Raw genomic sequence first — 13,854 nt, 5'->3', positions numbered from 1 at the left:
AGGGGCTTCTTGCTGCATCGTAACATGGTAGAAGGGCAAGAGAGTACATGTGTGCATGAGAGAGGAAGGGAGCCAAACTCACTCTTTAATCAAGAACCCACTCCCATGATAACAGCATTAATTCATTCATGAGGGCACAGCCCTCATGAACTGATCACCTGTTAAAGGTCCCACTTCTCAGCATTGTTGCACTGGGGATTAAGTTCCTAAAACGTGAACTTTGGGGGATACATTTCAACTTAGGACACATATTATCTCACTTAATTCTCAAAACAAACCTGATGTTATGCTGGTATATGTTATAAGCATTTAAAAGATAAGAACAACTAGAGTTCAGAGAAAGTAACTTTCAGGAAGGTTATGTGGTTAGTGGTTGAACTATGCTTTTAAACTAAGCGTCTTTTAAGTATCATGAAGAAAAGTAGAGATCAGAAAGATGAGAAAAACATTGGGATAGACAACATCCAAAAACCAGAGAAGTAGAGTTTCAAGAAGGAGTCCATTTAGCATTGCTATAGCAGAATACTTAAGGCTGGGTAATTTATGAAGAAAAGAGGTTTATTTGGCTCTGGTAGCTGGAAAGTCCAAGAGCATAGGACTGGTATCTGCTTGGCTTCTGGTGAAGGCTTTCATGCTGTGTCATAACATGGCGGAAGGTCAAAGGGGAAGTGGGCATGTGTGAAGGGCCAAAACGAGGGGCATCTTTGCTTTATAACAGCCCAGTCTAGTCCGTTGCTGTAAGACTAATCCCATTTCATGAGAGCTAGAACTCACTCACCACTGCAAGAATGGCACAAAGCTATCCATGAGAGTGGAGCCCCATGACCCAGACACCTCCCGTTAGGCCCTACCTCTTAAAGGTTCCATCTCCCAAAATTATTGTACTGGGAATTAAGGTTCCAGCATGAGTTTTGGCAGGGATACTCAACCATAGCAGAAAGGATGGTCAACAGCATCAAATTTTGAGGAGAGATTGTGAATAATCAAAATTAAGAAAAGAACATTAGAATATATTTTTTATTCCTTTTATATATAAGATAAATAAAGAAGACAATTAAAACAAGTAATATTTTCAGGCAGAACTGTTTCATTTTATTGTTTGAGCATAATATTTTACATAGTCTACTTTTTCAATTGTACCATAAAGTTTACATGCTCACATTTTTTTGTTTGTTTCAGTTATATCAAGATTTCTTGATACAGAACAACTTCTTTCTGTTTTAGTACAAATTCCAAAGCAAGACACGGTATGTTTATATATATATGTATATATATATAAATGTTATATTATGATACATTATGTGATAGAACTTGTAATGTAACAATTGAAGAATACCAAAATGGCTTTGGTAAGTACTTCATTATTGATATCTAGAGTATTTTTATGAGTTTTTAGGGGAAACTTTTTTCCTAATGTATTATCATATATGTTGTAGTAAATAAAAAGTTTTTTAGATAATTGAAGAATGAGCATATTTTCACTAATCAAATATTTACTGAAGGAGTTGTATATAATTTTTAAAAACTTAGGCTATAATAATGTTTGCAAATAAGTAAAATTTATATTGGAGCTAAAGAGTATAGATTGTTCAAAAGTGATCATTATGTGAAGTTTGATTAATCTTCAAATATTCTTAACCTTTAAGAATGAAGCAACATCTTCTCTGGATATTTTTCAAATTTCAATAGTGCTTATAGATACATCCTATAAGGAAAGTAATAGATGATTTTCATTATTCCATTTAAAGTGGACTAAACAATATTACTTTATCTGAATACAAACATTAATATATTTTTGCCCACATGCTTAAAAAGGAAAGTCCTTGCACTTTAGTAAAATTGATTTAAAATTTGATTACTTTTGCAAATCCACTGAAGGCTAATCTATATTTGGGAAGTCTTTCCATATTGTAGAGAAAACACTCTTGAGGTTCATTTATAATAAAAGGATTACTAGATGGAAAAGCTTTAGTTGTTAAGCAGGCACAGAACTGAGAGATTCCTTAAATAATTGAAGTACCTTATAATTCACTGTGTACAAATGGGTGGTAACCTAAGACAACTGATGTCTGGAACAAAATTAGCTGGCTTCATAAAATGAGTTTGGAAGTATTCCCTCCTCTTTAATTTTCTGGTAGAGTTTTTATAGAACTGGTATTATTTCTTCCTTAAATATTTGGTAGAATTCACAAATTAAGCCATTAGACCCTGGAATTTTATTTATAGGAAGGTTTTTAACTATAAACTCAACTTTTAAAATAGATATGGTGCTATTCAGGCTATCTGCTTCTTCTTGAATGAGCTTTGGTAGCTTGTGTCTTTCAAAGAATTTGTCATTCCACCCAACTTTTCAAATTTATTGGCATAAAATGGATCATAATAGCTTCCTTATTATCCTTTTTGTATCGGTGAAATTTGTAATGATGTGTTCTTTCACTTTTGATATTGATAACTTTAAAGTGTTCTCTTTTTATTTCCCTTAACAGCCTGGCTAGAGGTTATCAATTTTTTTTTTTTTTTTGGTATTCTCAGGGAACCAACTTTTGATTTCATTGATTTTTTCTTTATTTTTTTTTTCTGTTTTCTATTCATTGATTTCTGGTTTATCAGTTTTATTTTCATTCTTCTGCTTTACTCTTTGCCTAATTTTCTTTTTTGAGATTGTGAAGGACAAAGCTGAGGTCATCCATTTGTGACCTTTTTTCTTTTCTAATATAGGCACTTAATACAATAAATTTCCCTCTGAGTAATGCTTTAGCTGTGTTCCACAATTTTTGATATGTTGTGTTTTCTTTTTCATTAAAAGAATTTCAAAATACTGTCTAATTTCTTTCTAAAAATTTTTTCTTTGATGTATGGGTTATTTCATTTTCAATATTTGAGGACTTTCCTTGTATCTTTTTGTTATTGATTTCAAATTTAATTCTCTAGTGATCAGAGAACATACATTGTATAATATAGATCCTTTTAACTTAATTGACATTTGTTTTTATGGCCCAAAATAGGATCTATTTTGGTAAATGTTCCATGTGAATTGGAAAAGAATGTGTATTTTGCTGTTGTTGGTGGGAGTGTTCCATAAATGTCAGTTAGTTCAAGTATTCTATAACCTTATTGAGTTTTGATTTTTTTTTGGTCTATTCTATTAGTTATTAAGAAGGGATGTCAAAATCTCCAAATACAGTTCTGAATTTGTATGTATTTTTGCAGTTCTATAAGTTTTTATCTAATGTAAAGCTCTATTATAGGGTACATAAACATTTAAGATTGCTACGCCTTTTTTGTTAATTGAAACTTTCATCATTATGAAATGACATTCTTTATTCCTGGTAATATTTTTTGCTTAGAAATCTACTGTGTCTAATATTAATAGCCACTCCAGCTTGCTTTTTCTGAGACAGGATCTCACTCTGTCACCCAAGCTAGAGTGCAATGGCATCATCATAGCTCACTGCAACCTCAAACTCCTGGCCGAAGTGATTCTCCTGCTTCAGCCTCCCATGTAGCTGTGACTACAGGCACAAGTCACCATACCTGGCTAATTTTTAAATTTTTTGTAAAGATGAGGTCTCACTCTTGCTCAGGCTGATCTCAAACTCCTGGCCTCAAGCAATCTTCCCTCCTCGGCCTTCTAAAGTACTAGGATTACAGGTGTGAGCCACTGTGCCCGGCCCTATTTTTGTTTTTGTTTTTGTTTTTTGTTTGTTTGTTTTTTGGTTTTTTCTTGACAATAGCTTTAATTTTTTTTAATTTTTTTTTAATTCAGGATATTATGGGGGTACAAACATTTTAGTTACATGTAATGTGTTTGCCTTGCTGGAGCCAGGCCTACAAGTGTGACCTTCCCCCATACAGTGGGCTCCACTTCCATTAGTTGTGGGTTTACCTACCCCACCCCCCACCTGACTGGCACCCAATGAGTATTACTACCATGTGAACACCTTAGTGTTGATCAGTTAGTACCAATTTGATGGCGAGTACATGTAGTGCATGTTTTTCCATCCTTGTGATACCTCACTTTGGAGGATGGGCTCAGTCTCTATCCAGGATAATATAAGAGGTGCTAGTTCACCATTGTTTTTGTCTTTATACTTCAAGTGGGTTTCTTGTAGGCAACATATATTTGGGTCTTAGTTTTTTGTAAAATATCAGAGAATATCTTACTTTTAATTGAAGTGTTTATTCCATTTACATTTAATGAAATTACTGGTATATTTCCTTTTAAATCTGCCATCTTGGCATTTTTTTTTTCCTATTTGTTTCATCTATTTGCTCCCTTTTTTCTTTTTTTCCTCATTCTTTTGGATTGAGTATTTTTTATGATTCCATTTCATTTCCTTTGTTGGTTTATTAGATATAATAATTTTTGTTATTTTAGGGGTTGATTTAGGTTTTATAGACTACATCTTTAGCTCAATTCAGTCCACCTTCAAATAATATAATACCACTTCACATATAGTATAAGAACCTTACAATAATATACTGCCATTTACCCCTTCCCTACCATTATGTTATTGTTTTCATATGTTTAATTTCTATTTATCTCACAATTTTTTAAATAAAATGCCTTATGGAGGTATAATTGCATAGCACACAATTTATCCATTTAAAGTCAACAATTCAATTGTTTTTAGTGCATTTGCAGAGTTTTACAACCATCATAACAGTCAATTTTAGAACCCTGAACCCATTAGCAGTAACTCCATTCCTCCTAAGCCCCCTCCTTAGCCCACTTGACAATTGCTAATCTATTGCCTGTCTCTATAGATTTGTCTATCCTGGACATTTTATATAAATGGAATCATATAACATGTATAGGTAGCCTTTTGTGACCATATTTTTTACTTAGCATAATGTTTTCAAGTTTCGTTCATATTGTAGCATGTATCAGTACTTCATTCTTTTTATTGACAAATAATATTCCATATGGGTATAGCACATATTCTTTATCGATTTGTCAGTTGATGGACATTTGAGTTTTTTCCACTTTTGAAAAAGTCATATGATAACTCTATGTTTAATCATTTGAGAAACTACCAGACTGTTTCCCAAAGTGACTTTATCATTTAATATATCCACCAGCAGTGTTTGAGGGCTCTAATTTTTCCACATTCAGTTATAATCTGACTTTTTTATTCTAGCGATCCTAGTGGATGTGCACTGGTATCTCATGGTTTTGATTTGCATTTCCATTATGACCAATAATGTCTGTATTTTTATAAATGCTTATTAGCCACTTTTATGTCTTCCTTGGAGAAGTATTTATCCATATTCTTTGCCCATTTTTAATTGGGTTATTTGCAATGATATTTTTATTACTGAGTTGTGAGAATTTTTCATATATTCTGTCTACCAATCCCTTATTGGATACATAGTTTGCAAATATTTTCTTCTGTTCTATGGGTTGTCTTTTCATTTTCTTGATGATATTACATGTTAATTCCCTACCAGAAAAATTAATATTTGCTGTTTTTTCTCCCTCGTCTTCCATAAACACAGGCACATATGTTCCTACTTCCCATCACCTAATATGAGTATAACATAACTTTAGTTAGATCAAAATTTTTATTACTATCCATGCTACACAAAGCTGAACCTGCATGCCTTTTTGTGTTTTCTTTTCCAGAGTTAGTAACTATTTTTCTATTTGTTTGTTTTACTGCATACATTCACTAATTTGGGCATAGATAGTTCCACCAATTATCTAAATATCTTCTCAGCTATTCCTTCACATAAGGTACTCAGCCAATATCAATCTCTTGAAGAAGTTTCTTGCACAGGCTTTCTGGCTTGTTCTAATCTGTACTGGTTGCCCCTTTTTTCCCTAGGTCTACAGCTGTGACACCAGGTTCCCTCTTCAACATCATTTCTTGTCTCTTTTGTGTTGGTCTCATGTCTTCTACTTCTTCTAGTGGTTTATTCTCACCTTTTCATGGAGCACATTCTCTAGTAAGTTTCTGAGAAAGAATGAGACTTCCCATGTCTGAAATTTTTTTTTATTATTCTCTTCTAATTGATTGATAGTTGGGCTGACAATAGAATTATAGGCAGGGAATAATTTTCCTTCAGAATTTTGTAGGCATTTCTCTACTATCTTGTAGCTTCTAGAATTCCTGTTGAGAATGTGAAACCACTGGGATTCCTAAATTATTGGATGTGACTTGCTTTTTTTCCCCTCCCATCTCTGAAAGCATGTTAAGAGCTTTTATTTTCAACATTAAAAAAAAAATGAAAATAACAGTTAAATAAAATTTGCATATACTTTGAATATATACAATTTTTATTTATCAATTAAATATTATAAAGTAAATACATACATAAATCACAAAATAAAAACAACACTAGGTGGTTGAAATGATACTCTGTCTCTCCCGAATATATTAATATTTCTTACAAACAAGAACGTTCTGCTATTCAGCCATAATAAACATTCAAAATAAGAATATTAACACTGGTAGATTAATGCCATTTAATCCTTTGACCACATTCTAGTTTGCCAGCTGTGCCAATAATGCTTTTTATAGGAAAAGAAAAATCAGTTAAGAACCAAGCTCTGCATTTAGTTTTTGTGTTCTTTTAGTCTATTTAGTCTTTAATCTAAAATGGTACCCTAGTTACCCTAGTGATCCCTTGACTTTCAGACTTTCATGACCTTGATGCTTGAAAATTACAGGTCTGTTATTTTCTTAAAATTGTATTTGTTTGATGTTTTCTGATTGTTAGTTTCAGATTATGTATCTTTGGAAAGAATATCACAGAAGTGATGCCATGTTCTTCTCATTACATCTTATTAAATGGCACACAATTTTAATTTGTCTCATTATGATGAAAACTTTGTGCACTTGGTTGAGGTGGTGTAAAATTACTGTAAAATTATTATTTCCTCTATGTAATTAATAAATATTTTGTGGGGAGGTACTTTGAAACCATGTAAATTTTCTGTTCTTCATCCAACTTTCAATGTATTTATGTATTTAATCCATATGGACTTATGGTTTCACATTTTATTCAATTGGTTATATTCCATTACTATATTACTATCAATATTTATTTTGATTCTCCAATTATCTCAGATTTGACCAGTGCAAGCCCCTTCTGATTTTCTTCTGTGTCCTTTGGACATGCATCCACAATTCTTTGAGAACTTCATCACTTTCTGGCTCAAGAAAATGAGCCAGGCTTTTCTTATACTTTCCCTGCCCCAGCCTTTGAACCAGCTATTTCTCCCAGGAGTCCTGATTCATTTAATAGGGAACAGTATTTAAAAATTAAGCTTTGGGCACTAGATGTGTACTTATTGCTGGTGGGATATCGCTTCTCCAAACCATCTCATGGCTAGGGAATAAGGATATGTATATAAATGAATGTATAAATATACACATTTACCTGTATATTTATATCTATATTCATCTGTATAATAGAAAACTATGAGTTCACACCAATACCTCCGATTTCCCTTCATCATCACAAGTTAATAACTAGTTTTCTCCCTTTCTGTTTTAGTAATTCCTTTCTCTGTTAATGAGAAACCTGATGAGAAATCCCATTATCCTTAATAAATTTAACATATTTGATCTGTTTCTCCTGTATGTGACCAATCTCCTACCACTCGCACTCTCTCCCCAATACCAAGCCCATCCTCACTCACTCTGTTCCATTACTCCTTGACAAACTGTCCCCTGTGCAGAAATGCTTCTGACCTCTCTCAGGCTCTGATATTCTGCATCAAGCTACCTTCTTATGCAGAGGCTTTCCTCAGCCCATTTGTGATCCAAAACCCAAGGATTTTGGATCCTTGTCCCTCTCCCCTTGCATGGATACTCTTCCTGACCTTGTTCAGGTTCATATACCCTTGCTGGACAGGCCTCCAGTTTGGTGCCCTCCTTGTCCTTCTGTGCAGTGCCACCTCTCTATCCTCCTCCTGATCTGGCTTTGCATCCTGCAGACCAAGGTTGCTTTCTTCTTGTTTGGACTCTGACAACTAATATTAAAAACCACATTGTTCATATTAAAATAAAATGATTTGTGAATATGTATGAAGGGTTCTTCATTTTACTTTTAGATATGTTATTGCTAGCCTATGTCATTAGCTTTTTTTTTACTTTGCATTTGCTTAACAGTGTTTTTGGAGTTAATAAATGTAGGACTTTCTGAGACTTAAAAATGAAAAATCAGTTATGAATATAAACACACAAAGTACCATCATTAGCCTTTATGACCTTTTGCCAAAGGCCTCTGCTTTGAATGATATTTCTGAATGGAAAAATATCTTAACTTAAAAACCAGTTTACTTGTGAATGGCATGTTTTACATAGAAAAATGCAATACAGTATAACAGAAAAGAAAACGGCTACTCTGTATTGATAATTAGTGTTTATATTAGTTTCCTAAGGCTGCATAACAAAAGCCCACAAACTGTGTCTTAAAAACAACAGAAACATATTGTCTCAGTTCTAGAAGCTACTCATCTGAAATTAAGGTGTTCAGGGCCATGCTGCCTCTGAAACCTGTAGGGGAATCCTTTCTTGCCTTTTCCTAGTTTTTGGTGATTTATTTGCAATCTGGCATTTTGTGGCTTGCATCTGCATAACTCCAGTCCTTGTCAAATGATGTTCTCTTTGTGTGTCTGTGTGTTCACATGGCCGTCTCTCATATGACACCAGTGATATTGGATTAGGGGCCCACCCTACTCCAGTATGACATCATCTTAACTAATTACCTACAACAACCCTATTTCCAAATGAGGTCACATTTTGAGGTAGTGATGGTTAGAAATATCTTTTTGGAGGGGACACAATTGAACCCTTAACAGTATGTAAGCAAAGACTATGTTTCTATTTTGCTATAGGAAAGAATCAATCATCAGATTGTACCTAGATGCAGTCTCTTTACTGTCAATTTATGTAACATATAGTATTATACAGTCATAGAGTTTCATACAGTGTCACAAGTTATAGGAATTAGTAATATACATGTTTTTGCATTAGACCATTTCTGGTTAAATTAAGAAAAAAATGTCATTTTGACCAAATAGCTCTCTGAGAAATATCTGTGATTGGCTAGCCAGCTTCTGCAATCAGTTCCACTATCAGATTTTGGAAAAGTTTTCTGATCTAGGTTTAAGGTAATTTGGTAAGCTAAGAATCTAGAATCATTTTTCCTGTTTATAAAAGGCAATCTAAATCTGGCCTTGGTGATGCATGCCTATAGTCCTAGCTACTTGGGAAGCTGAGTTGGGAAGATTATTTGAAGCCAGGAGTTTGAGACCAACCTGGGCAATATGTGAGACCACATCTCTAAAAAAGAAAAAAAAAAAGAAATCTATAAATAGCCTCATAATGTTTTTAAGGGTTAATTTTACTTTCCATGTTTAAACTAAAATAAACATTAGTTTTAGGAGGAGCAGTTGTAGTTGTAAATATTTTTCTTACCAGCACATCTGTCCTTTGTGAAGGCCTTTTGTTATACTTTTCAGATGAGATTTACTAACCTTTAAGGAAACTTAAACAATATATTAAACTTTATGCATGATTCATGACTTTAAATATTACTTATACTTCAGTTATTGGTTTTATAACCATCTGGAAATACACTTTAAATGAGGCTCGCTGTTTATTTAATAAAAGCATATATCTTAATTAAATACAATATTTGCAAAATTAGTTCAGACTTGTGCTGGTTCTATTGTATGATTTGGTAAAACTTGTGAATGAACTAAATGTTCTGTTGCCTGAATTATATGATTAGCTTAAACTTCTGAATAAACTAAATGTTCTTGGAAAATTTCCAGTATGGAATTTTTCTCCTAAGATGAGTTATTATATTTTCTCCTTAGGAATATTGATCTTTAGAAAATTCATGTTTTCTAATCGTAAATGTTCACTGAGAATAAAGCTTAAATTTCTTTTTTAATTAGCACAAATGTCTTTCTGTATTACATTTAATGTATTACGTTAAAAATAATTTTGTTTCTATTATAAATTTCCAAAATACATCTTCCAACATTTGAAAATGTTGATATTAAACATATTTTTCTAGTTTTCAGCCAGAGTTTCTGAATAATTTTTCATTTTTTTCAAATGATTTCAGACTGCTATATAGAGTATCTACAGTACATGTCTCCTTCTTTCATTCATTTAACAAGTGATTCATTTTACCAAACATTGTGATAAGTGCTAGAGATATGGTAAATACATCTGTGATCCAAAGAACTTATACTCCAACATGATATTTGGGTTTTTAAAAAACAGCAATTACAGCACATTATCATCAAGAACTGTAACAGATCTGATATTCTACCCTATTTGCAAGCTAGCTACAGTTTCATATAATAGATGCTGACAGAAGACACAAGACTCCTGGGTCAGAGAGAAAGGACTTTAGTATTACAGGTATGACAATTACCAGAGTATCAGCATTTCTTTGCACTGGTTCTCCAAGCTCCATTTCCAACAAGCATGTTGTGAAGAGGGCCAGGTGATACCTGCGCATGCAATGTAATACAAGAGAGAATTGCTGAGCTTGGAGACCAGAATGTTTTATAATGGGCAATAAATATTCCTGCCTGTTGTTCTGGAGGGAGATACCAACTTTATCTTCCAAGACCGTTAGCAAACCTGCTCTTTGCTCTAGAGTAAGACAGTTTATCTTTCTTTTTTTTTTTTTTTTGAGACAGAGTCTCGCTCTGTTGCCCGGGCTAGAGTGAGTGCCGTGGCGTCAGCCTAGCTCACAGCAACCTCAAACTCCTGGGCTGAAGCGATCCTACTGCCTCAGCCTCCCGAGTAGCTGGGACCACAGGCATGCGCCACCATGCCCGGCTAATTTTTTCTATATATGTTTTTAGTTGGCCAGATAATTTCTTTCCATTTTTAGTAGAGACGGGGTCTTGCTCAGGCTGGTCTCGAACTCCTGACCTCCAGCGATCCATCCGCCTCGGCCTCCCAGAGTGCTAGGATTACAGGCTTGAGCCACCGCGCCCAGCCGACAGTTTATCTTTCAAGGCTATTCATCTCAGAAATATTGTCCAAAATAAAGGCAGTCAGTGCCTCTGCACACAATGTGTCTGGAAATGCAAAAGACCAGTGGAGAATTGTCTCCTACTTCTCTATAGACAGACTCTCTCTCCCGTGCTGGTCTTAAAGGAGCAAACTGCAAAGGAACTCTGTGTTAGCATTCTATTGCTATGCAACAGATTACTACAACCTTTGTAGCTTAAAACAATACATATTTATTATCTCACATTTCTGCGTGGGTCAGGAGTTTATGCACATTTTAGCGTAGTCTTCCGCTTAGTGTCTCATAAGCTGAAGTCATACTGTCAGCCAGGGCTAGGTATTCATCTGGAGAACTCAAATGGGGAAAGAGCTGCTTCCATACTGATGTGGTTGTTGGCAGCATTTAGTGCCTTGCAGTTGTAGGATTCAGAGAAGCTTACTTCCTCAAAGCCAGCAAGGTAGGGTAGGGTTGGGGAGGGCGGCAGAGAAAGAACAAGTGGGGAAAAAAATCACCAGTGATATATGAGGTTAAGAGAGCACCTGTATGGTTGTAGTAAGACTGCTTTTCTACAGCAGGAGTCATTATTGACATTTGGGGCTAGGTAAATTTTTGTTGTAGGGGAATACTGTCCTATGATGATGTTTAACAGCATCCCTGGCCTCTACCTCCTAGATGCCAGTAGCATGCTCCCAATTATAACAACCAAACATGCTCTCATTGCCACATGTCCTCTAAGGGGGCAAAATTTCCCCAGTTGAGAACCACTGCTATACAGACTCTAGTGGGCAAGCGTAAAGCGATTTCCCATGTGTCCTTAGGGTAAGACCATAGTTTTCTACAAAACTCCATGTTGTTATCAGCAAGGGTCAGTTGGAGCCCCAGAGTTTTTCCCGCTTCTGTCAAGACCATCCTCCCCACCAACCTTCACTTTCAGTGTTTCTGTTAACTGGAGTTTGATTGAACCACTATTTGCTTTTGAACCATCAAGAATAATCTCTTCTTAATCCTGTCCCTGTTCATGTAAGTAACCACAAGAAACCCAGTGCTCCCAAATTATTCCTCATTTTGGACAACAATCTCCTTATGGCCATGTACATCAGCTTTTTGTGTTTATTTCCACCCCATCCATCCCATGACACTTTTATTTTCCTCTCTGGCACTCAAGGTCAGTTATTGGCAAAATCTCCCTTATTTTTTACCTTCTTCCTCAAATTGACACTTGTATCTTCTCTTATGATTGGTGTTTTGCAGAACTTTAAGTGGTTTTCCTTCTCACATTCCTCCTATTAGGGAGTTGAGAGTTGGCATCCTCTTTGCTCCTTACTGACACTCAGATCATTCTTCCTACTTACTACCTAAAAACTACCAGCTTTGACTCTCATATATTTTTTTTTTTACAGTTTTAAAAACAAGTCTTTATTTTTCTGGGATAAATGCCCAAGAGTGCACTTGCTGGGTTGTATTGTAAGTCCATATTTAATTTTAAAAGGCACTACCAAACTATTTTAATGAGTGGTTGTACCTTCTTCCTCTTGTTAATTTACATTTTCAAGATTATATCCTCTTTGAAATTCCTATTCATACCATTTGCCCATTTTTTTTTCTTTTTTTTATTTCAGGAAATTATGGGGTTACAAATATTTTGGTTACATGTTATTACTTTGCCATAACCCAGCCATGATTTGAGATGTGCCCTATCCTCCCTTCCAACGGTCACGGTGTCCATTAGTTGTGAGTTTATCTACCCCCAACCCCTCCACCCCCAAAGAGTATTACTACTGTGTGATCACCTTAGTGTTGATCAGTCAGTGCCAATTTGATGGCGAGTACATGTGATGCCTATTCTTCCATTCTTGTGATACCTCACTTCAGAGAATGGGCTCAAGCTTTATCCAGGAAAACATAAGAGGTGCTAGATCACCATCGTTTTTTATAATTGAGTAGTATTCCATTGTATACATATACAATATTTTATTAATCCACTCATTTATTGACAGGCACTTGGGTTGATTCCATATCCTTGCTATAGTGAATTGTGCTGCCATAAACATTCGAGTGCAGATGTCTTTATTATAGAATGACTTTTGTTCCTTTGGGTAGATACTTAATAGTGCTAGTGCTGGATCAAATGGTAGTTCTACTTGTAGCTCTTTGAGGTATCTCCAAATTCTTTTCTACAGAGGTTGCACTAATTTGCAGTCCCACCAGCAGTGTAAGAGTGTTCCTATCTCTGCACATCCTCGCCAGCATTTGTTGCTTTGGGATTTTTTGATAAAGGCCAATCTTATTGGAGTTAGGTGATATCTTATTGTGGTTTTGATTTGCATTTCCCTAATGATTAGAGATGTTGAGCATTTTTTAATATGTTTGCTGGCCACTATTCTGTCTCCTTTTGAAAAGTTTCTGTTCATGTCCTTTGCCCATTTATTGATGGGGTTGTTTGATTTTTTCTTGTTGATTTTTTTGAGTTCTGGATAGATTCTTGTTATCAGCCCTTTATCAGATGTGTAGAGACCAAATATTTTCTCCCGTTCTGTAGGTTGTCTATTCGCTCTAATGATAGTTTAGAGCGGAAGCTTTTTAATTTGTGCAGAAGCTTTTTAATTTGATCAGGTCACATTTATTTATTTTTGTAGCTGCTGTGATTGCTTTGGGGGTCTTCTTCATAAATTCTTTGCCTAGACCGATGTCTGAAAAAGTCTTCTATTTCTTCTAGGATTCTTAAGGTTTCATGCCTTTGGTTTAAGTCTGTTATCAATCTTGAATTGATTTTTGTAAGAGGTGAGAGTTGGGGATCCAGTTTCAATCTTCTGCATGTAGCTCTCCAGTTTTCCCAGCACCATTTATTGAAAAGGGATT

At 34.9% G+C, this 13,854-nt stretch overlaps 1 protein-coding gene across 1 annotated transcript in view; it reads left to right on the top strand.

Annotated features, from left to right (window-relative positions):
* MSH4 (mutS homolog 4) overlaps nucleotides 1–13,854 on the top strand; it is an 88,787-nt gene that overhangs the window by 28,051 nt on the left and 46,882 nt on the right. Inside the window, exon 8 of the mRNA XM_045547724.1 lies at nucleotides 1,180–1,247. Coding sequence (XP_045403680.1) covers nucleotides 1,180–1,247 — 68 coding nt within the window. The remainder of the gene's footprint in view (nucleotides 1–1,179; nucleotides 1,248–13,854) is intronic.

The sequence above is a fragment of the Lemur catta genome, chromosome 3 (genome assembly GCF_020740605.2).
Source record: "Lemur catta isolate mLemCat1 chromosome 3, mLemCat1.pri, whole genome shotgun sequence".
NCBI lineage: Eukaryota > Metazoa > Chordata > Mammalia > Primates > Lemuridae > Lemur > Lemur catta.
Note: the sequence above shows the minus strand (reverse complement) of the source record. Positions and strands in the feature narration are given on the sequence as shown.